General features: G+C 39.9%; 1 protein-coding gene across 1 annotated transcript; it reads left to right on the forward strand.

Moving 5' to 3' along the window:
* Window positions 1–412: 412 nt before the first annotated feature.
* Window positions 413–26955, forward strand: HDAC2 (histone deacetylase 2). The gene is made up of 14 exons (XM_049817744.1): window positions 413–637; window positions 8119–8231; window positions 8710–8827; window positions 9801–9875; window positions 10176–10314; window positions 12372–12513; window positions 17488–17580; window positions 17689–17797; window positions 19226–19366; window positions 21266–21374; window positions 24429–24559; window positions 25451–25606; window positions 26321–26378; window positions 26589–26955. The coding sequence occupies exons 1-14, from the start codon at window positions 586–588 to the stop codon at window positions 26617–26619; spliced, it is 1467 nt and encodes a 488-aa protein (XP_049673701.1). The 5' UTR covers window positions 413–585; the 3' UTR covers window positions 26620–26955.

Consider the following 26955-nt stretch of genomic DNA (forward strand, 5'->3'; position numbering starts at 1 on the left):
CTGTTGTCCGGGCTCGGCCGGCGAAGCGGGGCTTTCCCGCTCTCCCCGCCGCGGCCGCCATGCGGGGCCGAGCCCGCACCGCGCAGGGCCGGGGAGACGCCGCCGCGCATGCGCTAAGAAGGCTCCACGGAGGGGCGGGGAGGGAGCCCGACGCCCGCCGGCGGACCGTACCACTGCGCGGCGTGGGGGTGGTCGAGGGAAGGGCTTCCTCCAAGAATTCGCTTACGAGGACTCCCCACCGGCTCCCTCCCTGACTGTGTCCGCGACCTAGCGCCAAGGGCCGGCACGGGCGGGCGAGAGCCGGCGCTCGCTCTCAGGCGCCCTGTCCGCCTCCTTCTCTCCCTCGCCTCCCCCGTCGGCGGCGCATTGGTCGCGCCCTGCTTGCCCCCTCCCTCCCGCTTTGCCGATGGTCGGGGCCCGCTGGTGCTGCCCGCGTCCCGGCGTCGCGAGTTCCCGCTCTCCCGCGTCCGCCTTCTCCCGCCCCCTCCCTCCCTCCTCCCTCCCTCCCTCCCTCCGTGCCGGCTCGGCGCTCGCCTCGGCCTCCCGCTCCCTCCCCTCGGCCCCGGCCCCGGCGCGGCGGCCCCTATGGCGTACAGTCAGGGCGGCGGCAAGAAGAAAGTCTGCTACTACTATGACGGTGAGTGGGGGCCGGCGCGGCGGCGTGAGAGTGGTGGTGGGGGGGTGTGTGTGTGTGGGGAAGCTCCTCGGGGGGCCTGCCCCCGGCCCCCGCCATTATGGGCGCCCCTTCCCCCGGCTCTGTGGCGGCCTCGGCCGGGGGTCCCCGCTCCCGCCATCGGCCCTGTGCGCTCTCGCCCCGCCGCGGGGCTGAGCCCCGGGGGGCCGCCGGGTGAGGGGGGAAGGGGGGGTGCTGTGGTGGTGGGCTCGGAGCCGGGGAGCTGCCTGGCCTGCCGCGGAGCGGCTGCTGGGCCCGGCGGGGAGTGCTGTGTCTATTGTTACCCACCCCCCCAAAAAAAAAAAAAAAATTAAAAAAAAAAAAAAAGAAGAAAAGTTGAGACACTCCCCTTCATCCGCTAAGCACGGAGGCGTTGGAGTCGCTGCCGTGTCTAGCTCCTCCCCTGCAAAAAAAAAAAAAGGAAAAAAGGAAAAAAAAAAGAAAGTCCAGGCCATGTGTAGCTCCGGCACCTGGTGGTTCTTGCGCTGAGGCCTCCCCCTCGCCGGGCTTCCTCGGCGTGGATGTGGAGGGGACACGGGAACACCCCCCCCCAAAAAAACCCCAAACCAACACCACCCCCCCCCCCCCCCCCCCCCCGGGACGTGGATCGGAGTGGGGGCTGGGCTTCCACGAGCCTCTGTCTTCTAGCAAAACACGAAAGCTGCGCGCGTAGGTGTTTAATAATAGTGAAATTCGAGTTGCTTGCAGGCCTTCTGGGGTTTGCACGCTCGCCCGGTGAGGACACGGCGACTTGTGATCTGCGTTGTCGGTCACGTCGAAAAAGCGCACGAAGCTTGTCCTCAGTCGCAGATGTTTCCAGCAACTTGTTTGCGGTTCTGTCTGGCCGCAGCAGCGAGAACTTTTCGTTTTCTTCTTGAGTTTGCACTTGGTTTTCCTTTTTTTGTACTGGGAGGGTAAACTCGTTGGTCAGACGAGTTAAGAGATTTGATTTTTTTTTTTTTTTTTTTTTTAAATTGCCTCCTATTGTAACAATCCTTTAAGTTGGCGTCTGAGACTGGCATTGGTAGTAGCCAGGAAACAGAGGTTGAGGCTGTTTGGCCGTAGCGCTTTGGTGTTTTCACCATTTTGGAAATGAAGATGAATGGCTAAACCCCCTAAGATATCAAAGGTGTCTGTTGCTGTAGCAAATCTGCCATTCTTTAGAAATGGCAGATCTTGTGGGGCCTGTCTTGGTTTTTTTACCACACTAAAGGAGGCAGAGTGGTGGTTGCCGCCCCCTTCTCTTTGTTGCTAGCTCTGGTTCTTTGTTCAGCCTAAAGGGGAAAGGAGGCCCCTGTTAGGGATAATTTTGGTGAGGCTGGGATCTTACTTTTCCTAGGGAAGAGGAATCACTTTTCGCCTTGTTGAAAGGAAGATTGCTGTGAGAGTTTAGTAGCTTTCTCTCTGCAAATGTTTGCATGGTTTTGGTTTCTTTAATCAGTATGCTCCCCCCCCCCCCTTTTTTTTTTTTAATAAAGTCAGGTGGCTATAGTTTACTAGATATTGATACCTTCAGTTTTTCTGTGATCCCTGGATTTTGGTACTTGGTGCTAGTATCAGGCTTCCTTAACAGCCAAAAAGCTATACTAGTGACGAGGGGGGGAGAAACTGGAGAAGCAAGAAGTTTGGAGGTGCCAGGGTAATGGCGACTTAAAAGCAGTTGCAGCTCATATCTTGCTTGAATATGTAGACTAGGATAAATGCAGTTGACAATAATGTAGAGAAAAGAGTATCTGTTGTAAAAGTGATTAAAAAAATGCTTTTTATGTGTCAGAAATTAACAGCTTTGGAATGTTTTTGATGTCCTATTTATTTTTGATTGCCAAGGCCAACAGTTACTTTACACTTTTTTTGGAAACCGAGTTATTAGAAGAAATTTTAGAGTTAATGCCTACAGTAAGTATTTCTAATGCTAATTTGTGGTTCATCTGGCAATTCAGAGTATTTTGTAACTGTGTCATACCAGCAAAGTCTTGAATCAAAGTGAGGGGAGTGTTTGAAGCCTTAAATAACCCAAAACCAAAAAATACAAAGATACTTCAAGTACACAACCGACTATATACCTCCAAGGTATATAGAGGTGCTATACCTCCAAGGATGTCACAACTGAAGTAGATGACCATTTTTTGTCAGAATTGCCCCTCCACACATACTTTCACTCTGTTTCTCTAAAAGTACACACTAAAAAGTGTTCATAAGTACTAGAAGCATGTATGCGTATCTTCTGAGATGCAATACATTCCTACATGCTTTTTGTGAAACTCGGTGTGATTGTCATCTAAAGTTGCTTTTTTAAATTGGCTTGTAGCTTACCAAGTTTTCTCAGAGTGTGTTGCTGTTAATGTTTTCTGATAATTAACTGTTTTAATAGCCTTCACACTGTACCCAGAACCAATAAACTTTGGGTAGACGAAGCTTGATATCATTTTCTGCAGTTAGTTTGTAATAGACTGTCAGCCACATCCAGTTTGCAGAATTTGCATTGCTTGTGATCACACTCAGGTCAGAAATATTGTTTAAGCTTGAGCCAGTATACTATGGGAAGAACTAAAAATGTACAAATTAAAATACTTTAGTTGTCTTGTCTGAAATATTTTTAGTAAATACTTCTAGTCTTAATATATATATGGCTATAGCTTAGCAAAGTCTGCTCCTCACACAGTTTAGAACCATGCTAGATGTGGAAGGATATTGTAGCTTTTATTTTAGCCGCTTACCATGTGTCTTCAGGTCATTGCCACAGTCTTGCAGCATGTGGCTCAGGTAGTTCAGTGGCCTCTTCCAAAATAGGTATGTGTCGTACAGTTGCCCATAGCAGTGAGGATGGGACCCAGATGGTCTTTCCAACTCTGTGCTCCTGTACAGCAAAGCACAGTTCTAGAGAATCACGCAGCAACTAGCATGGTTACAGTTAATAAGTGTATTTATTCCATGCCAATGCACTAGCAGTATTGTTTAGATTGCTTCTTGTGCATAACTTAATGTGGGTGTTCAAAAGGCTCTACCTTCATGAAAAATTTGAGAGATCTGCATCAGAATGTGGTTGGTTCCACCCATAAAGACGAGACCAAACCTGTTTTCAATAGGGCAGTATGCTACTATATTCAGACATTTTTTAAGTACGTTAGGACTTCTAGTTGAAGTTCATTTTATCTGCAGATGTAAACTTTTAACTGAAGTGCTTCAGGGAAATTCATCAATGCTTTGTGCAGTGGCTTCCAAATATGGTGGTGGTGTCAAACCTCTACTCAGGGCTCAAAAGTCAGGACTTTGCTAGTCTCCTGCCGTCTGCTTTATTTTACAAAAGAGAACAAAACCCGCAACCCTTCAGATGCTAGTGCAATAATTTTAGGCCTGTTTGAATAGCTGTTTATTTGATTGATCAGGCATTGATGATCTTTTTTACATTCATCTTTATGTGAGTTCACCTGTTAGTATTGCAGAAGTCAATCCAAATGTAACTACAGCTGTTAAGGTTTTTTTCATGTGGTTTCCATTGTAGCGTTTAGGTTTCTGCAATTAGTGCAGTTCTGAAGTACCTCATGGTTTCATGGTAACTGTACTTAAAATAAGCAGAAATATGGTCAGCATACATAACAATTTATCCATATCAAAGTTACAAAACAATGTAACTTACAAGTTACAAAGTATCAGAAAGATAAGTAAATGTCATATCTTTCCTCTCTGTTCAGGCTGTTAAGACTGTTTTGAAATGGGCTAATTTAAAGTTGTTATTATTCTATATATCTTAGTAGTTAGAGAGACTGACATATTTTTTGGGGGACATAGCAGCTTTTGTTGGTCGGTTGTGTGTTTGTCAGACATAATTGAAGTTCCTTTAGGGCATGTAGCCTCTTGTGGTTTTCTATGTATTAGAATACTTAACATCTGTAGAACTTGCTGAAGTCTCAGATAGAGAAGTAAGCGTCTAAAATTTTTGTTCATCAGAGGAATCATGTGGGTTTATTTTTATTTGATAGCTCTTTTCAGAATTTAGGCAAGTAACTTGTATGAATTGAAATGTAGGGGGTTGTTGTTGTTGTTTGATATATTTGAACCCAGAACATGGCAGTGTATGTAACAACTTAATTTTCTGTACATTTGTTGGTATCACATTTTGCATCATGTGGTGAACAGTGCAGGACAGTAAACTTGTGCTAGCATTAAATGGGCACTTGGTTCGTCTTTTTTTTAGTTAAGGACTCAACTTTTCAGAGATTATGTTCTTAGCGCTCAATGAGAACCATTTAGCTGATATATTTACTGGTATAAAACTGTAAATTTCAGTCTTTGAAGCCTTGCTGTGAAAGATTAATAGTTTTGCCAACTTTCTGCCTATACTACTTTGCATTTTTTTCCCTCCGCTTCCTCTTTCAGTTACGTTCTTTTGCACTTTCCACATGCACCCGCAGTGGTGAGCGATATAAAATACGCTCGTAGCACTTCTTTAGACTTTTATCTTTGTATTGACAAGTTTAGAATCACGTACTAATACTATCTGTAACATTAGTCTTGTGCACTTGGCCTCGCTGTACCCATTTCTCATATATACGCATACTCTAGCCAGAGTTAGTCTGGTGCTATGTGCAGAGCTTTTTAGTTCCATCAGTGAGGGAGGTGTCCCATCCCCACACACACTAGCTCTTGGTACGCCTTACTTTTCTCCCCAAAGTACTCTGGTAAGGCTGTGATATATGAAGAAGAGAGAAATAGGTTTCAGGATCAGTGGATGAAGTGTTTGTACCAGGAAGGGCACCTTCTCCTTCAGTGGGTAAAGGAGGAGGGACTTTTGACGCCTTTGCCTTCACCACGGGATGATGTCTCCAAGATGCGTCCCCTTTGGGTTGTGATGTTGGCTGGAAATCAAGGTGCTAATGAAGAAAGAGGAACCTCTTGCATACCTTTTCATTCCCCGCTCCTGCTAACACACATGTCACAACAGTCCCTTGAAACTTAATGGGCTTTTTGTCTTATGTTTGAGTTTGGGTTTTTTAATGAGTCGAATGCCAAAACCCTTTTTTGTTGGTGATGCTGAGACCTGAAAGATGTAAATATTATTGCCTGTTGCTAAAGTGTATTATATCAATATCTATTGTTAGTCATTACTGCTGACCTCTAATGTGGAAGGATCAATATGCTTCTGCCAGATATTCACCCGCAGATTTTGTATTTGATTAAATAAGCTCCCATTAAATTTACCAACTTGCCAATTCTTTTAAAAGTTCTCCTTTCTGGTAAAAAATAAAGCAAAAGATATTTTTATTAATATATTATTATTATATTAATATTGTTAATTGATTTTTTCTTTAAGTGTACACTGCAGTGTATGGTATGTAGAATATGCTTAACTTTGAATCTGTTTAATTGATCAATTGCAGTATATCGAAGGATATGTTCCAAGTATATTTGGAAAGCTTGTTAATGTGGTGTTTGTTTTTTTTATATAAGGGAAAACAAGCCTTACATTTTATATAAGGTAGAAAAATCATTCTTAATTGTCTGCTTCCTTATCCATCAGCATTCTGAGTAAAATATCAGTGATGACTATACAAGTTGAAGTAGTTAAAACTGAAATGACCTGTTTAAAAAAGAAAAGGTATGAAATACATACACATTCTTTAAGCCACAAATGCATTTGGAATGAAGTTTCCTCAGAAGCATCGAGTTATTGAAAGTCACTATTGTTTTAAAAATTTCAAAATTTTAAGCTCTTACTAGCTTGAAGCTTTGTAAATCTGGGACTTATCAGTAACCACAAAACAAAGTAAGGCTAGTAAATGGTTGGTTTCCATCTTCTAGTCATTAGTTTGAAAGAGCTGTGATAGATCTTTCCTAAACACCAAACTTGGAACATACTGTTTTGTAAAATGTGAGGGAATGTTTTTGCTGGTGGGAAGGAGTGTGGTTATACTCTCTTAATACCTTTTGCTCTTGACCTGCATGTGACCAAAACTGGAGGCTTGCAATAAGTATCTCCAAGACTCTGGGTCTTAGTAACTGACAAGTGCTAATCTTCCACTTAAATACCCAAGTTAGGAGTGGGTCCAAGTTCTTCAGAGTTCTTAATGCTAAAATTTGGTATTTCCATTGTTATGGGATGGCTAAGAGCTAGGTGTTGAGTGATTATTTTTCAAGGTAACTTTATCTTATATTACATTAGGTTATATCTGTTTTCCTAAGTGTCCTTACTCTCCTTGTCACTTTGAAAGCTGGAAGCTGGATTTGAGAATGCTTTGAGACTTAAAATCTTACTGTAATGCTTGCTTTTCTTGGTAGTTGGTGATGCTACTGCAAGCTGACCTTTTCCGTTCCTCCTAAGCTGAGGCTCACGTTGAAGAGGTGAAACTAAAGCTGTTTCGTAGCGGTGGTGCTTCTTACCTCTGACTAACAAAATTTGTAAAATAGTATGACATTGTGAAAACAGTGTTTCTTTCATTCCCGGTGGACAAGGCAGAGCATGTCAGAGGGTGTGAAAGAAAAGCAAAAAATTTCAAGAAGGTAAAGTTCACTAATCTACCAGGAAATTTGGTTGAAAAGAGGCACTATCGCAAAGAGTTGGTATGGAATTCTCCAATTGAAAGCTATTGACAACTGGACATAACCTTTTAGGCCTGTCAACGTTTTCAGAAACACATGGACTGCTAGTTCTGTTTAAAATGATCTGTGTCTTGAGAATGTCAGTGTTCAAAGTGGAGGCGTGTATGTTCTAACCCAAGCTGGGGAGAAAACTTACTAGCCCATGCTAGCAGCCATTCTTTTCTTAGAAATGAGTGTGAAGTTTTGTTATCTTAATCATGTGTCTAGTTGCTCCCCAATTTGACAGAGCCAGGCTAATCTGGAGTATAAGGTTCTGTTAAACTACTGTGGATCTGTAGCAGCAGGTGTCTGGGGGATATTTGTGCATGTGGTTGCAGCAATGGATCTGAAGCTAACTTCTGGAATGTAACTGCTGGAGTTAGTAGTTAAGGGCAGGCTGAGGACAGTATCTTAAAATCAGCTCCTAGAAAATGGCAGGTTTTACTACAGCCTCTGTTGTGGTATAATGTGGCTATGTCATCAGTAATTTTTTACCCCTCTCTTAATTCCAGTTCAGTTTCCCATTACTTTATACTTCTGGCCCAGGAGTTCTGGCCCGCTATTTTCTTCACTCTTGATTTGAAACCATGTCTTGTAGGCATCTTTGCTCCCCCACTACTGTCTGCTTGTAGTAAAAGGTGTTAGATTTGGCTACCTTTTTTGCCCTCTGCTTCTGACATACAACTTTTTATGGGCAGTTTTCCTCATGGCCTTTTTGAAACAGACAGTAGTCCCTTTATCAGGTTTTCTTGTTTGTGTTTTTTTTCTGGAATCATATCTGCTTGCTTATCTTCTAAGAATGACTCTTAAGTAGCAATGAAAAGTTGTTTTGTAATATGAATAGCTATTCATTTGTGTAATATTGACAGGTGATATCGGAAACTATTACTATGGACAAGGGCATCCAATGAAACCTCATAGGATCCGAATGACCCACAACTTGCTGCTAAACTATGGCTTATACAGAAAAATGGAAATTTATGTGAGTATAAGCAATAGAATGTCCACTGAAGCATTTTAAGTTATTTTTAAAGGGCTTCAAGTATTGTCACACAAATAAATGGAGGGAATTGGAAATGGAAATAGAAAATACTTAAATGCTGTATTTGGAACTCTCTTACTTGGAAGTGAAGCAGTATTTTGTGACTGGTGAGGACTGCAGATTGTTGCCCATGTCTGGAAGAAGTGCAGTAGAGCCCCAGTAGAGAATTTTCACCAGTATTTTTATGACTGGGGGGAGTGGGGTGTTGGGCAGACATTGCGGTAACTGCACAAAGAATTAATCAAGTTGTATACTAACAACAGAGTAGCCCTTGCTTTATGTAAAACAGCACTACTGCCAGTTTAACTGTTCTCCCTTCAAAGTAGATTATATTTTTTTGAGTTGTCTGTTTTAGCAAATCATTAGCTGATTTTGCAGAGTGCTCTTGATTATTTCTATAACTTGTTCTTGTTATCAGCGACCCCACAAAGCTACTGCTGAGGAAATGACCAAGTACCATAGTGATGAATACATCAAATTTCTCCGATCAATAAGGCCTGACAATATGTCCGAGTACAGCAAGCAAATGCAGAGATGTAAGTGTCAAAATTAGGCTAAATCTTTGTGTACGTGCTTTGATGGTTAGCATTGTTTAAAGCTGAATATTCACCAATACAGAGGTATGAACGTGTCTTAATGGTGCGGCTGGGTTAGAGAAACACTATAACAAGAGTAAGGCCTGCCTGCCTTTAGCTACACTGATTTGGGGACTTTTCTATTAAAAGCAGCCATCTTGGCAAAAGTGTTCTTTAAGCTTATGGAAGGAGTTTTGCCTCCCCTTTCACAGGGTATATTCAGGATGTGAAATAATACTTTCTGTAGGCTTAATGCACAGATTGAACTTTAGTTGTCAGCTGTTTGCAAGAGTCTTAAAATCTGTTCTAATGCAAAATCTTTCTGAAAAAGAATGGCCTTTAGAAGAGTAGAGAAGTAAAAATCAATGTGTGAAAATGTGTTTAAGTCAGTAAAAGGAGTTATTCCTCTTGGAGGGAGATAGTAAAAATTGTATATTATTCACTGTTCAACCTTTCTGTTAGTTTATTTCTTTAATTATAGGAATAGGTTCAAAGTACTGTTAGGAATGCAGTTTGACAGCTCTTATATCAATTTAAAAGGCAATATTGTAACCTTTTTATGATACCTTATTCTCAGCGAATTATTTTTCCAAGTAATTGTGCATTTCTTAACATGACCTATGTTAATCAGCACTACTTAAAAAATCAAAAAATTCTCTAACTTGTTAACGAGGAGACAAAGCTTCCTGTGGAAACTAAAAAGAAAAGAAAAAGAAAAAAAAGAAGAAAAAAAAAAGGTAGTTTGGAGTCATCTTAGATTATAAAGACTTTACATTGTTTTCAGTGTTTAAAATTTAGCCTGACAAGAATGAGGTGGGACAGGGAGCGGAGTAGTCAAAGTGCTGAATGAGCTATGCATTACATCTGTGTTATCCATGTGTATAGCAATGCTGTTGGAATGGTGTTTTTGACAAGTAATACGTTTCTTACACAGTTAATGTTGGAGAAGATTGTCCTGTATTTGATGGCCTGTTTGAGTTTTGTCAGCTGTCAACTGGAGGCTCTGTTGGTAAGTATAGGTTGTTTGCCAAGTATTTTGTAGCTTTATTACGTTTATGTTAGCAACTTAAAACTTTGCTTCAGTTTTAAATATACTATCAAATATAAGGTGGTGTTTTTTTAATAAATAATCATATAGAAGTTACCGACTGTCAAATATGAGATATATCAAGTATCTCAGTATTGGTAAGAGATCAGATCTAGGACCAACTTATTTAGAAAATAAGATACTATTTCATGTAACAGATTTAAAGACCTTCAGAAGTTTCCGACTGCATTTCCTTTCATTTTTGTGTATGTCTTTTTACAGCTGGGGCAGTAAAATTGAACCGACAACAGACAGACATGGCTGTTAATTGGGCTGGAGGACTTCACCATGCCAAGAAATCGGAAGCATCTGGTTTCTGTTATGTCAACGATATCGTGCTTGCCATCCTTGAGTTGCTGAAGTAAGTTTATGATGGGAACAAGATAAAATATAAAGTGTCAAATTCAAGTATTTAAATCTTTGAAGATATGGATTGTAATTACTATTTCAGTGAGTTTTCATAGCCCATGTTGAACTCGTACAGTTTCAATTAAGAAAACTCCAAGTTCTGCCCAGTTTGGCTTCAGTAAGAAGTTTAAAATACAGGCAAGCTGAAAAGATAACTAATAGGAGATGGATTTAAAACAGATATTTAGAAGTACTTTTCTACACAGAGTATAGTGAACTTCTGGAACTTGCTGCTGCAGGAGGCTGAACGAAGCAGACAGCAACCACAGATTCAAGAAAGAGATTAGACATAATCACGGACAAGAGGTCTGTAAATGGATGTTAAAGATCCAAGCAGTGATGTACCCTGTAAAACGCCATATGCTGTAATTCTAGATGGTGGGGAAGTACTAGGGTAGCAAACTTCAGAAAATGGACAGGCTTATGTGCTTTCTGTAAATGTTAATCTGTTGCTACTCATGGGGACAGAATAGTGTGCTAGATGGATCACTGCCCTGACCCCTTAGGGCAGTCATTATGCTCACAATCATACAGCCATTTGGTTTCTCAATATGCTTGCATGTTTCCTATCATTTGAGTCATTACTAAACCAAACAGGAGTATTCAGGGAAGATCATGCACTGAGCTTCCTTGGATTGTTACATGAATTAATGTGGCTGTTATGAATAAATCATGAAATAACATCTGTGCTGCTGTGACTGCAAAATAAAAAATGAGAGGAGTAATGAAAAAGTGATCATATAATTAACTTCCAGAAGTAATGCTTCACTAAAATTTCAAATCCTGAGTGTTACTTGTACTGCTTCAGGGGACTGTATCCCTTCTAATAACACATAAATTTTATTTTATTTACAAAAAATATTCTAGGTATTTGACTCTTGTGAATGGAGCTGCTGAATCTGCTGGTGAGGGATGGGCAAAGCACTGTAGTCTGGAAGTGTTTTTTAAAGATGGAAAAAGTTTCTAAGGACACTAACAAATAGTTAATATTAACATATTAATTAAAACATTCCTTTTAATGTACAGCATGTATTTAGGATCTGTTTCTGCAGTCGGAGAAAAGTGATAATGATTTTCTGTGGTCCAGTCTTGAATTTTCTAGTTTAATATACATGTGAAGGAAGGAAACTTTCAAATAGTTATGGGTTACGTAACCATAGGAAACAGTCCCATTCAGTGTCTTGTTAGGCGAAAAATCTTAGCCCACCTGAGATTATGGCTGCTCAGACTCACATTCTATAGCACTATGCAAAGCGTGATGAAAATACATCTTCTGATGTTGGTAGACTTTCTTCTTTGCTGAACAACGTAGAATTTAAGGGATACTTAGTGTTGTTGCCAGTGCTCTGAGGCTTCAAACAACTGGTTCCTTTATCCATCTCAAATGAACTGATCTGAAACTTGCAGTATTTAAGGAAATACTAAGCAGCAGTGTAATAATTTCATGCTAACAGTAAGCGCGATACACTTGGAAGTAAGAATGTGCCTGTCTTTACAAGTTGCAGAGATGAAGAAGAAAAGTTGGTAGAAAATAAGTTTTTAAATTTATTTTTTGCGGGCTTATGGAACATGGGTTATTTCTGCTCCTGGCACTATGCTGTTTGAAGCGTGCACTAAGAGATGTTTTAGTGCAGACTGTGTTGGTAATTACTGAGAAGGCAGAAAAATGCCCTGTGAAAGGGGCAAATTCAGCAGATGTGAACAACAGAAAGTGGTGTGAACAGAAACACAAGGTATAGCTTCTATGGAGTGAGACAACTTGGGGTAAACTAAATGTACTACATACTTAAATTACTTATTTTGTTGAAGAAACTTATTTTCATTATTATCCAAACTGTACTGAGAATTCTAAGAGCATATATGATCACTTCAACAAAAATCGTCCAAATGATCATAATGTTAGATTTCAGTGTTTGGTTGGGTTTTTTTCATTAGACTTTTCCTTGTTAGGTATCAGTATGTTATGAATGTAACATCTAATGATGATTTCTCACGTTATTTTCTTTCTAGGTATCACCAAAGAGTGTTGTATATTGATATTGATATCCATCATGGTGATGGTGTTGAAGAAGCATTTTATACCACAGATCGTGTCATGACTGTGTCATTCCATAAGTATGGTGAATATTTTCCGGGCACAGGGGACCTTAGGGTAAGGTTGAACATGAAATTTAATTAGGTGATAAATAACCTCTTATTCTCTTCCCTGTAACCTAGTACTGAAAGAGTAGCTACAATAACTGTGTCCAGTAATAATATACAGCAGTAAGTTTTCAGAAAATACGTTAGTCTAGAGTGATAGATTTGTTGAAGAACCTTAGGGGAAAAAAATACAAGATAGTGGGGAAGTAAATTGTTCACTTCCACATGAAATCAACACCTTAACTTCCAGATAAATTGTCTGAAATTTTAGTTCAAATGTAGAACTAGTTTAGTTCACTCAGATTTTGTCTCTAGGAAGACAGTGTGGTATATTTATAATTATCTGTTGTATTGGTTTTGTGTGGCAAGGTTTTGGTAGCGGGGGGGGGTTACAGGGGTGGCTTCTGTAAGAAGCTGCTGAAAGCTTCCCCTGTGTTCGAGAGAGAGCGAGCCCATACCAGCCGGCTCTAAGACGGACCTGCCGCCGGCCAAGGCCGAGCCCATCAGTGATAGTGGTAACGCCTCTGTGATAACATTTTTAAGAAGGAGAAAAAAAAGTTGGGACAGGGAGAAACAGCGGCCAGAGAGAGGAGTGAGAACATGTAAGAGAAACAAGCCTGCGGACACCAAGGTCAGTGAAGAAGGAGGGGAGGAGATGCTCCAGGCACCGGAGCAACGCTTCCCCTGCAGCCTGTGGTGAAGACCATGGTGAGGCAGGCTGTCCCCCTGCAGCCCAGGGAGGTCCACAGTGGAGCAGATCTCCACCTGCAGCCCGGGGAGGACCCCACACCAGAGCAGGTGGGTGCCCGAAGGAGGCTGTGACCCCGTGGGAACCCTGTGCTGGAGCAGGCTTCTGGCAGGACCTGCGGATCTGTGGAGAGAGGAGCCCACGGACCAGGTTTTCTGGCAGGACTTGTGACCCCATGGGGGACTCACGCTGGAGCAGTGTGCTCCTGAAGGACTGCACACTGTGGAAAGGACCCATGCTGGAGCAGTTCGTGAAGAACTGCAGCCCGTGGGAATGGCCCACGTTGGAGAGGTTCGTGGAGGACTGTCTCCTGTGGGAGGGACCCCCACGCTGGAGCAGGGGAAGAGTGCGATGAGCACTCACCCTGAGGAGGTGAAGCGGCAGAAAGTAACATGTGATGACCATAAACCCCATCCCTGTCCCCCTGTGCCACTGGGGGGGCTTGATGGAGAAATCCGGGAGTGAAGTTGTGCCCGGGAAGAAGGGAGGGATGGAGGGAAGGTGTTCTGAGATTTTGTTTTATTTCTCATTACCTTGCTCTGGTTGATTTGTAATAAGTTGAGTTAATTTTCCCAAATTAAGTCTGTTTTGCCCGTGACGGTAATTAGTGAATGATCTCTCCTGTCCTTATCTTGACCCGCAAGCTTTTTGTTATATTTTCTCTCCCCTGTCCAGCTGAGGATGGGGGAGTGATAGAACAGCTTTGGTGGGCACCTGGCATTCAGCCAGGGTCAACCCATCACATCTGTACATTTCAATTCTGCATGTACAGGGAAAAGTAGCTGTTTAGAGATCATGTGGCTTCAAAACTTATTTCAGATCTTAGAATAACTTCATGCCAGAGCTTTAATAGTTGCAAAGCTTCAGTTGCAGCTTGAATTTACTGTGTTCTGTTTGCCTAGTAATGGAATTGGCTTGTTTTTGGAATATTTATTATGTTATAAAGTGTGTTTTGAGTTCTCATGATGCTCACTGCTGAAGAACTTTAACATGCCCCACAGGCAATTGGGTGCTAAGCCTTATAGCTAGCTTGAGGGAAGGAGCATTGGCCTGTGAAAAGTTATCATTTAAGCTGTAGTAGAATCTCTGGCAAGGCTGAGAATGAAAACCAATTTTCCTGGCCCTTCATATTAATTTGAAGTTAGTCATTCGTCATGTCAGACTCTTGTCCGTTAGAACAGGAAATTGTTCCACTTCACAACCCGAAAGAGTATTTCAAGTATTAGGATTAATATATTCCTAGCTTCAAACTCTTACATTAAACCTCTTTTTATCAGAGGCGCTCCCAGGATAAGTCACTCCTCCAGTATTAGCAACTTTGTGCCTTAAGTTTGTACATACAGTTAGTAATTTTTTAAAAAAATTGTAAGCACTTCTAAAAAGTTGACCTACAAACACTGCATTGGGAAAGAATTCACTGTTTTCTTACTATCTTGAAACTGATTCAAGAGATGCAGCTCTTTGTGTTCCTGCTAATATTCCCGAAATGCATGTTCCACAGTGTGCTGATGATACCCAGAGGACAGAGGAGTAAATGAAAGTTGAGCTTTAAATCAGTGGGGTGCTAAGCATTGATTTCAGCGTGGTTGTTGGAGCTGAATGTTATTACGGTTGTTACATTCTGTTAAACTGTGTTCTAAATTGGTTTAGGTAGAAATCAGATTAGGCATTGTTTTTATCCATGTGGTTTAACTTGACTGGCCACAAGGTGGTAGTGGTGCTTCAAACAAAAAGCAGCTCAGACGAGGATGTTTATCATGACAAGCTGTTGTTGCTGAATTTGGCTAGAATTTTTTTTTAAGGGTTAGATATCTTGGCTTTTTAGAAACAGTGCTTCCCGTTGACAGAGAAGTTTGTGGACTCTTCACCTTAACACACCCAGGACAAAGAATTTAAAGATGATGCAGTTGAAATAAATAGAATAATATTGTATGTTATTGGCTTTTTTTTTAGCACAGTGTCAATGAAAAACTACCTCAGGCATGGTAACTTTTATTCTGTGCTGCTAGCTAGTATTTTGAAATGAGCATTGTCTGCATACAGACTTCAGCAGGCTTTGTTGGAATTATTACATCCCCATAGGAAAAAAAACATTAGCTTTTTCCTATCTCCAGAGCTTGCAAAGCTAATTGAACTAAAGGGAGAACTAATTTTCTGAAAAGTCAGTGTTTCTTCTGGAGGCCAGTATTGTACTGCTTGCTTCTGCTCAACTTGATCTGCTGTTGTTGGTTATTTACATCAACTTTAACAGCCAGATCTTATCTTTGTTTCTGTCCGTGGGCTCCATTCAAGCTTGTTTCTGTAATTCTTTAGTTATTTGGTCTGGTCTGCTGATCAGGTTACGCTTCTTTGATGCAGGAACAAATCATGAATCAGCTGATGATTTTGTGACTGCAGCTCAATCAGTGGAGCTGAATCTTGACAGAGGTTGTCTAGCTTAGCTACATTTATCCACTTTCTACTGAAAGTATTGTGCAGTCTGAATTCCAGTGTTCTAAGTGAGTTATTTGACTTTCTATACATCTTGGATGATAGCATTAATCTTGTCTTAAATCATAGAATCATAGAACGGTTTAGGTTGGAAAGGACCTTAGTTCTAACCCCTCTGCCATGGGCAGGGACACCTTCCACAAGAACAGATTGCTCAAAGCCCTGTCCAACCTGGCTGTGTATATATATATACATAGATGGGTCAGTTGAGACTGTAGTGCTATGTACAGGCCTAGGTTCTGTGAGGAAATTTGATGTATTGATGAATGGGCAGCTACCAGAATGCTATATTGTTTCTTTAGTGTTTATAACCAGTGTAAGTATCAGTTACAAAGTATGTCTGTTGAATAGCTCAGGCTGGAAAGCAATTACCCTGTTTAGTGAACATTTGGCTTTGGTATGTTTTAGAATGAGATTGATTTAACGATTTTATTTATTTATTTAAATCTGGAAAACAAGGCGCTGTCACCTCACAAAAACCAGCATCTGTAAGCCCAGGTGATTCACTTTGGGAGATTTTGGGTAACTGTAATGCTCCAAATCAGAGTTGAGTTCAGCAGGGTTCTTCAGTGTTGCTAATCTTACAATACTGAAATGTTAATAATGTGCTGGAAGAAAAAATGTCAGCTGTTAACATTGTGTCTATGCTGCATTGGGCCATTCATCCTTGCCCCCATGTCCCTCCATCCCCCCCTCCCCCAATAAAAGGTAGTTACTGGAAGCGACACATTAGTGTTGCATTCAGTGCTGAGGAGGCTTTGTTCAGGAAGAGGAAAAAAGGTCTGTGACTCTTTCAATAACTAGTGTTGAGAAATTTAGTATTTATATTGCTGGGTTATCTGACTGGTAACTTGTAGGTTTTTAAGGATGTTGGACCTGAAGTGTGCTGTTTCGGCCGAGCTGCTGTTTGGTAATAGCTTACAGCCAGACTGAACAGGTTAAATCTTACTGTCTTCCCCACTGCACCTTTATTAATGGCAGAGAACTGCCCTGTAAACTGGATCAGTTTCTGATTGTCTTGGTGATGAGCTACAGGGAAGAAATGGAAATGTGTGGGAAGCAGGGATCTTTAGGTTTTAAGCTGATCATCAAAACAGAAGTGGTTTCAGGGTTTACTCACTCAGTTTTTTTGCAAAGAGTTTTTTTCTTTTAATACATATGTTGCCTAGGAAAGCTGGTAAGATAGATTACTACAGTTCCTACCTTGTCACCTGATGGAACTGACAATCTGCAAGTTCTTTTGTTTGTTTGTTTGTTTAAAAAGTCTCAATTTCTTCAAGGGCACCTGTAAGTGGCCTCTGTTTGATTTTCTTCTCTCCCTTTTGCTGCAGCTAGTTCTTCATCCTATGTTTGGAGCAAAGAATATTTTTTTAAAAACCTTCTTAAGTCCAAATCTTCTATACAGCACTGAAAACATGCATATAACCTTGCACTTCTTGGTTTTCTTGCTTGTTTTTGCTTAACTATTTTTACTGGGCTAAACTGATCAGTTATATTTTGTCTTTTGGTCCTCATTCTTTGAATTAAAAAATCAAGTGTACTTACTGCAAATTTAGTCTTGGTGTACAACTCCTACACTCCAAAATGATTTTATGGGAGAATGGGAATCCAGTAAGATACTTTGCTGCTTTTCCTCTTGCAGATGTGAATAATGGTACAAAATAGCTCAGCAGACTTGTGTAGACTTTTTTCTATGATACCATCATATGCTTCTGTGTTTGTAATAAAGCATTTGTCATCTTGTAGGACATTGGTGCTGGAAAAGGCAAATACTATGCTGTCAACTTTCCAATGAGGGATGGTATAGATGATGAATCGTATGGACAGATATTTAAACCAGTGAGTACTTTTTTTTCTTTTTATGCTCTCTGGAAAGATACTAGTTTTATTATGTGGATTTATTTTCATAATGTGAACTAATGACTTGCTGTTTTATATTGATTATAGATTATATCCAAAGTAATGGAGATGTACCAGCCCAGTGCTGTGGTATTACAGTGTGGAGCAGATTCACTATCTGGTGACAGGCTGGGGTGCTTTAATCTTACTGTTAAAGGTAAGCAGGAAAGTGTTTGTTGTCTGTAACTTTTTATTTAATAGAAACCTCTACCCTTCATACTATTTTTCAAGACACTTGCATGATGAGGACTGGAGTCACAAAGATTTTTTTCGTTACTATGATTAATCACCTCTTTCTTTGCTATACAGGAATGGCCAAAAGAAACCCAGAAGTTGCCTCTTTCTTTCTGTCCATCTAAAAAAAGTTAAGAAGCTTGGTTTTCCATGTTCTTCCTAGCCACTCAAGCGATCCCCTTTCTTCTCTGCACAGGCTTTCTGTAGTTTTAAAGCAACATGCTGGAATTACAGGATGACGACAGTCATCCTGCTGCAGCTTACTGTGATGGGCAAATAACAAAACTAGTGGTTCACTTAGTAGGATTACAGATACTAAAGGCCAAACACCTTGTTGGGTGTAAAATAGGTATTACTGAAATGGGAATGCTTACTGCATTGTTAAATTTATAGTGATGTTTGTTGTGCTGAGGTTTATGTTAACATTCATTTTTCTTAACTTTCATAGAACTAGTTTATTTTAGTATTACTTACATTTCTACCCTTTTGGGTGATTCTCAAAATTGGGGTGAGATGTTAATTTAGCAAACATTATTATTATTATTATTATTATTATTATTATTATTAATGTGATAAACTGAATGTATGTTGAACTTTTGCTAAGCCTTGAATACAGCTTGTTTGAATCTTCATTTTCTGGGTTTTCTTGGTTTTGTGTTAATGAGGCAATTAGAGTCTTGTAGGCAACGAAATGCAGTATAGTATCTGTTGGGTCTGCAGTGTTTCAGGGTTCTTTTCTTGATTTGCACCAGGTGGCAAAGCTACTTCAGTTGCCCATACACCTCAGATTTTTTTCCATCTTACATATCTTGGAAACCAAGAGAGCTGCTGCTTCCTACAGATGCCTTTCAGTATGCTGTATCTCCCTGGAGTGTGTACTGTCTTGGCACCAGTTCACTCTGTAAGCAAGACTTAGCAACCTCTAATACAGGTTCAAATTTAGAAGTAGAAAGGACCAAGTACTGATTTACTGTTTTCCCTTCTTCCCCCATTGCATTTGACTGAGAAATTGTCACTAGATCTGTCACTGTGTGCTGACATCAGTTATGAAAAGACAAAACACTAAAACATTCTAAGAGCATTTCAGAGCAGCAGCAATAGACCATCATGCAAAGTCTCTGAAGACTGGGGTGGATAATGTTTGATGTGTTTTGTACATTTCTTATCTGTAGGTCTTGACTTCTTGTGAGGTTGTACTTAGCTCTAGGGGGAGACAGTTCTGTTTTAGTTGAATCAATTCAGTTCTTACTTGATAAGTGCGACTGCAAATGTCTGATTAAATAGTTCACTATATATTTTTCTGTTTAATAGATATTTTGCATATATTGTCAACTCTTTTTGTGTTTGACAGGTCATGCTAAATGTGTGGAAGTTGTAAAGACTTTTAACTTGCCATTGCTGATGTTAGGAGGAGGAGGATATACGATTCGTAATGTTGCTCGATGCTGGACGTATGAAACTGCTGTTGCCTTAGATTGTGAAATTCCTAATGGTAAATATTAATACCCAAATTAGTATTTTATTAAGGAAATAATCATGGGAGCGTTTAAGTGAACAAATAGCAAATATTTCTATGGCTAACTAATGCATCAGTTTAGAATAAACTATGTGGAAAGTTATTGTTAGGTTTTAGCCAATAAATTTTCAGTAGCTTATGCACTAAAATGTAAGCATTTGGGGCTTTTTTTATGGCTTAGCAAAAGCTTTAAATGATTGAATTGTTTTTAGAAAATTCAAAACATGTAAAACTTGGGTAATCTTACTTGTCGCTATTTTTAATATGAATGTTATCAGTATGATAGAATATATACTGCATTTTGATCATAACAGTGCACACCTGTGTAAGTTGGGCACCACGGACATGCTATTCATAAGAAATTAACGAGTATGCAAGTGTCCATTTTACATAGTAAAACATTACTGTTTCTTCACTGTATCTATGACTTAAAAGTAGCTGTGAAAGTATATTGACTTCTACTCTTCCATTTGACTCAATTTTGGCTATACGAGCTATCTTAAAAAAATTTAAATTCAAAAAAGCAATAGTAGACTTCCTTCAAATAGTTGAATAACGAAGTAATTTCTCTGAGGAAGGTCCCCAAAGATCCTGCACTCCCTTTACTTTTGGCCAAATACGCTTCTGGACATGTTTTTGGAAATATTTTTTTATAAAATTGGTATTTGGACTGCTTTGTTGCATATTAATCACTGGCAGTTTTCATGTTGGACTGCAACTTTTGCTGATAACCTTTTGCTATTCATGTATCTCTTGCTGGATTCGTGGTGTTTCCATCTGACTTCAGTGGAATGCTGCTGTCAGTGAGGAAAGAATATTTGGACAGTACCTTTCAAGATGTGTATTCTCCATCTTGCACATCAGTATATATTCTTTGTCAGTCAAAGCTTTTGAAAAGACAGTAGTATTTCCTTACCTTGAAACTTTTTTTTCCATTAGCATGGCCTATGTGATGGATATATATTAAGGGGGTTTAATTTTTTTTTTAACATTCCTCTCAACTTTGTGGGTCTCTGTCATCTTTAATCTGTCCTGAGAAATAACAGTGCATTTCTAAATGTTGCAATAGCAACTTGATCTTCCTGTCTCCTTTCTATCCACCTAACAAGATCACTTATCCCATAATAATCATAAATGAAGAAACCAGACAAAGGGTTCAGTCAGAAGTGGATTTTTGAGTTGTATTTTGTAAGGGTTCTACATTTTTTAGATTTCTGTTACTTCATCTGGGAAGATACAGTTATATTCAATATAAAATATTACTGTTTTCTGTGATATTATGTGTTCATTGACTTCATTTTGATAATTAGGTGTTCCAGTCAGGGGACCATTATCTGTGAAAAATACAGAAGCAGGGAAGGGGGGAACAGACAGATGTGGGCAGCACTGAACCACTGTACAGTGCTTACTATGGATATTGAACTAGCTGTGATCTTCAGCCTAGTAGTACATATTGTATGTTTTACTGAAGGAATATTTTGAATGGCTCACTTAAACCTTTCAAACTGGACTAACTTTGGAAAGAGCTATAAGAAATCATCAGTTGATCTTCTATTTTCTGCATAAATAGCATTTTTAATTATTTTATCAAATTTGTTACTTATGTTGTTCCAGTATATGTTCTAACATGATTACAGTAGAACTTCCTCTTGCTTTTCGTTATATTTGTTGTATTTTAATAACGAATTAAGTTCTTCTATTGAATAATTTAGAAGAAAAACACTGAACGGTTCAAGCAGTACTTAAGTATTGCTTACCTGAATGCTTCAGGTTCGATAGTTTTCTAAGTAAAATCCTGTCAAAACTACTGTTGTATATAAAATGTTTTAAATCTTTTTCGGTTCACAAAGTTGTCTTTTGTGTTTTGGTTTATAGAGTTGCCATACAATGACTACTTTGAGTATTTCGGACCAGACTTCAAGCTTCATATTAGTCCTTCAAATATGACTAATCAGAATACACCAGAATATATGGAGAAGATCAAGTAAGTAGTGATTACCTTGTATATCAAGTAGGTCATGTGGATCACATTTCTCCAGAGGTTGTTAGGCAGTTTTAAAAACTGTATGCCTTTCTCTGTTACACGCTAAAAATGAGTACTGAATAGATTGGACATATTTTTCATTTCTGTCAGAAGGACTTTTTTAGAAGCCTGTTCCTACAACAGTATGTGTGCTTATGAAGTCCTATGACTAAAGATATGAAAATTTTAAGACCCAGCTTGGATTTTTACTTTTTCCCGCAACTAAAGAGATGACAGTTGTACTTGGATTCCCATTCTAATTTTGTAGAAAGTTTATCGTGCCAGGAAAGAAGCTGGTATGCTGTGATGATTAGGATTTCTAATTCTCAGCTTCATGTCTAAACATGAACTGAGATTGTCATTCTTTGTAGCTATTGGCTGTAAAAATGAAAACTCACATGAGCTTGGACTTACAAAACCGTGCAAAGATAGTGATATGTGTGCAGGTAATTGAGTGACTGTGGTTTGAGAATTCGACAAGTTTTGAGAAGTACTCATTGCCAAGCTATAGCAGGTACATGTTTTTAGCCTGTGCCACTTTTGGTACTTGGTTTATTCCTCCTCACATCCTGAAGTTTTGATTGTAAACAAATATTTTACTTCAGGGATGGAGTAATGCATACATACAATCAATTCTGTACTCATATGGTAAGAGATAATTGGTTAGCCTAAAGTACTCTTTGCTTACTGTGGCTTGTCCCTGCTCTAGGTTGGCTATTAATGGTGCACACAGGAATTCTTTTGGTTACCAGGTGTGGGGGGTTGATGCTGGCTGGATGTCAGGTGCCCACCAAAGCCATTTTATCACTTCCTTCCCCAGCTGGACAGGGGAGAGAAAATATAACAAAGGGCTCATGGGTTGAGATAAGGATGGGGAGAGATCACTTGCCAATTACCGTCACGGGCAAAACAGACTTGACTTAAGGAAAATTAACTTAATTTATTGCCAATCAACCAGAGTAGGGTAATGAGAAGTAAACCCAAATCTTAAACCACCTTCCCCCCACCCCTCCCTTCTTCCCAGGCACAACTCCCCTCCCAGATTCTCCACCTCCTCCCCTCCAGCGGTGCAGTGGGACGGGGAATGGAGGTTGGGGTCAGTTCATCACATGTTGTCTCTGCCACTTCATCCTCCTCACTCTTCCCCTGCCCCATCATGGGGTCCCTTCCACGGGCTGCAGTTCTTCACAAACTGCTCCAGCGTGGGTCCCCCACGGGGCCACAGGTCCTGCCAGGAGCCTGCTTCCCATGGGGTCACAGCCTCATTTGGGCACCCACCTGCTCCGGCATGGAGTTCTCCCCGGGCTGCAGGTGGAGATCTGCTCCCCCAGGGACCTCCCTGGGCTGCAGGGGGACAGCCTGCCTCACCATGGTCTTCATCACCATGGGCTGCAGGGGAATCTCTGCTCTGGCACCTGGAGCATCTCCTGCCCTCCTTCTGCACTGACCTGGGGGTCTGCAGGGCTGGTGCTCTGACATGTTCTCACTCCTCTCTCCGGCTGCAATTCTGCAGTTTTTTCCCCCCTTTTTAAATCTGTTATCCCTGAGGCACTACCACCATCACTGTTGGGCTTGGCCTTGGCCATCAGCAGGTCCATCTTGGAGCTGGCTGGCACTGGCTCTGTCGGACATGGGGGAAGCTTCCAGCAGCTTCTCACAGAAGAAACTCCTGCAGCCCCCCCCCACTATCAAAACCTTGCCACACAAACCCAATACACTAGGAACAGCTGAATAAAGATATGAAACTATCTATGTAAGTTTGCCAGTACTGCTATAACCTGCAAAGCTGTCAAATTGCAAAATTCACCAAAGCAGTTAAAATACTAATTTTTTAAGTGGTTGGTATATAGACTGTGATTGGTGTTCATAACAGAAACACATAAATCACAATCAAATGAAAAGGTTTAAATTTTTAATAATGTGCAAGGGGGAAAGAAAACCCTGTTTTTCATTGATGTAACTCTACAAAATTTCTCTGTAGTAATATAGTGCTCCAGCTGGTGATCTGCCAGGCCGCTTGCTCTGCTTGCTGTATATTGTGTATTGTTGAGGCTTCGTGATGCAAGTAGGCTGCAAAACTTGCTTGCTTTTTAACACATCCCTGGGCACAGATTGTGTGTTTTCTGTTGACAGAGATACAATCTCACATCCCCATATTAGCACCCACAAGAAGAGCAATGACCCATCATTTCAGAGAATCTTCCTTCAGTTAGTTCTATGCTTTCCCAGAGACCTAACTTTAGGGGACTCCCTGGACTGGCAAAACTGCTTTGCCAGGTCATGTGATTTGAACAGAGGCAAAGACTGTAAGGATTCCAAAAAAATACCAATTGCCCTTAAGCTCTTCAAATTGTGCAGAAGTATACTAAAATAGTTGTTACAAATGCTGATATTTGACACTTGCCAAACTGTTCTCTCTACTTGGACTTCTTTGGAATGATAGTTTTGAGTGTCTTTCCTGTTCCTGCACGTGGTGCTTTGGAGTTTGAGGTCCATTGCATCCGGTTGCTTAGACAGGAGAGAAATTCTCTCTGTTCTCCCTGAAACAGCCAATTAGGAATCTTATCCAGATGGATTGCTTTTGACCCTGACATTGTTGCTGCATGCAGTTGGGAAGTCTTCATGCTTTAAGTGTCTGACTTTCTAAGATACTAGAGGACAGTTTATTATCCAACTTGATACTGTAGCTTGTTATAAACAGACTAATGCTGCCACTCGCTTCAGCCCAGGTGGGCAGTACTTGTGCTGATCCTGTGGGGAACTGATGATTGAAATTGATTGAAATAAGTGTTTAAAAAGTTCAAAGAAAATGATGTTCACGTACACTGTGGATACTAGCGATCTGTTAGAGATAGAAAACTTTCTGAACATGGCATGCCTTTTTTTTTTTTAAAGAAACAATGATTTTAAAGCAAAGCAGGTTAATTTTGAATGCAGAGTTTTCAGAATTTAATACAAAATTCAAGGAAATTCCACTTCCGTGTAGTAATAACTTTCCTTGTTTGTTACTTGCAGGCAACGCTTATTTGAAAACTTGCGCATGTTACCTCATGCACCTGGTGTACAGATGCAGGCCATTCCTGAAGATGCTGTTCATGAAGACAGTGGAGATGAGGATGGAGAAGATCCAGACAAACGCATTTCTAGTAAGAAATAACCTTTTCATGATAGAGCATGTCCAGGTAGAGTCATTTTAGATTTAATTGTTCAGAACTTTAGTCCTAGTAGTGCAGTATTGGAAGACTGGCAGTTCTGTTTCCTGAGGAAAAATTGTGCTACTCATCTGCCAGTTTGGTCATCTTAAGGTGGCATCTGTGCACAAATCTGAACCTGTTAAAGGGATCCAAAGAAGTGCTGAAAGAACGTGGGGTTTTTGCATCTTATGAAACAGTCTGGCTATTTCAAATCTAAAATAGATACTCCAGAAGTCTCAGATGAATTTCTACTAAAGGAATACGGGACTTGGCTTCTGTCTTTTGCTAGTCACAAAAAAGTAACGTTCTCCCTTGATGTAAAGTGAGATACTGTCTTTTCAAAAAAATTCTTTTATTTCCTTTTTTATTGAGAGAGGGAGGTTTTCCATACTTGCAACACTACCCGTTACTTCACTTTAGTACCGTTAGCCTTTGTATGGACAATGAGTTGTTCTTCAGCTATAGCTATGAGTTTCCTGCTACGTTTAACCTTTTTTGATATGATTGGAATAATTCTGTAAGCTCTTACTGGTGCACTGTCCATTTTCTGAACTGTTGAAACCATAATGTTTTCTCCTGTGATTTAGTTTTCAGTATTTGAAATTCATCTGACACATGTTAAAATACTCCCACCCTCCCCTGCGTTTCTGTAAGGCTATTTTTGGAAGTCATTGTGAGAGTCCCAGAGTATCTTGAAAGATAGTATTTTTATCCATAATTTAGTTCTTCAGCATTAAATGATTATAGTATGTTATTACTCATTCTTAACTCGATAGTTCTTCTTTATTAGGCTTATTGTAGTTGGACTTTATGCTCAAATAATTTCATAACTCTGAATCCTAGTTCGAGCATCTGATAAGCGCATAGCCTGTGATGAAGAATTTTCTGATTCTGAAGATGAGGGGGAAGGTGGACGACGAAATGTTGCAGATCATAAGAAAGGAGCAAAGAAAGCCAGGATAGAGGAAGACAAAAAAGAGACAGAGGACAAAAAAGCAGGTAGGACTCTGGTGTGATTTCATCCTATATTTTAGAACTGCAAATGTCAGTTCTCCCAGGAGAAAGATGCATTTTCTGTTAACAGTTAATTAGCTGTTGAGATTATGATTTATTTTTTCCATCATATTTAAAGCATATATTTTAAATTAATCAGTTTCAAGATACAGCTGTTCACACTAGAATAGTATTTTCAGCCTAGGGTTATTGTTGCTTCTCCACAAGCTTGAAGTCTTAGAGCCAGGGATTTGTATAGCTTAATGAAAATAGGGATAAAAAAGGTTCTTGCTTTAAATATGTTAGACGAAGAGTTTGTTCTCTGAAACAGAAGCTGGAGAGAGTTCTGGGCATAGTGTAATTCCAAGGACTCTTGACTTTTCCAAGAACAGGCTACATCTTAGGGCTACAAAGACTACGGCAAGCAGCTCAGGGGAAATCCAGGTCTCATTACTGCATACCATCATTATGGCCAGTGAAGAGAGACTTGCCTTGAGGTATTTTGAATCACTTGGCATTGTGCCCGGATCACTCCCTTGGATGGATGCATTTAACACTGTATGTTAATATGTAACCAGTGAGGATTTCTGTTAAAAGCTAGTTCCCTCTGGCTCGGAGTGTATACAAAAAAAATATACCTAGGTCATGCTTTTTTCCTTCTGAAGTATTTTAAGGTTTTCTTGCATCTTTTGGTATATTTAAGATCTTGGGTTTTTTCAGATGTTAAGGAGGAGGACAAATCCAAGGACAGCAGTGGTGAAAAGACAGACGCCAAAGGGTAAACACTAATAAATAATGAATGTCACCTTTTTGAAGTGTGTATTAAATCAATACTTTATAATATTTTAAATTCTGTAGAAATCACCTTCAATTCCTCATAATACTAAATATTTTAAACTCATAACAGTAGTAATTCAAAATTGCATTTCTAAAACAGTTAATACAAAAAAATGAAACAACTTAACAGTTTATTTTTGCCTTTGTACAGAGCAAAATCAGAACAGCTCAGCAATCCTTGAACAAAAGATAGCCTCTCATCAGTTGCAGAACATAATACTAGAGTTGGAGAATACCTAAAAGAAGAAAAGTTTTCGTATTCAGAGAGACTGCTGATTTCATTTTGTACTATTTGGCATGGACCGTATTTATTTTCAAACGGCTTTGTTCTGGTTTTTGGCAAGTTGTATTGTGAGTTTTCTAATTATGAGGCAGAAATTCCTTTCTTCACCATGCTTTATGTAATAGTATTTAAAAATGGATGTGAGTTATTATGTTAAATGTCTAAACTGATCTATTAAAGTAATTTGCCTTTCCTGAGCTGATTTTACCTTTTTTGTAATTTTATCTTTATTAAA

The sequence above is a fragment of the Accipiter gentilis genome, chromosome 15, assembly GCF_929443795.1.
Source record: "Accipiter gentilis chromosome 15, bAccGen1.1, whole genome shotgun sequence".
Classification (NCBI taxonomy): Eukaryota; Metazoa; Chordata; class Aves; order Accipitriformes; family Accipitridae; genus Astur; species Astur gentilis.

Coding starts and splice junctions, on each gene's coding strand:
- HDAC2 (XM_049817744.1), top strand. CDS start 586: ATGGCGTACAGTCAGGGCGGCGGCAAGAAGAAAGTCTGCTACTACTAT. Junction 24,560..25,450: donor TCCAGACAAACGCATTTCTA/GTAAGAAATAAC, acceptor TCTGAATCCTAG/TTCGAGCATCTGATAAGCGC. Junction 26,379..26,588: donor GAAAAGACAGACGCCAAAGG/GTAAACACTAAT, acceptor GCCTTTGTACAG/AGCAAAATCAGAACAGCTCA.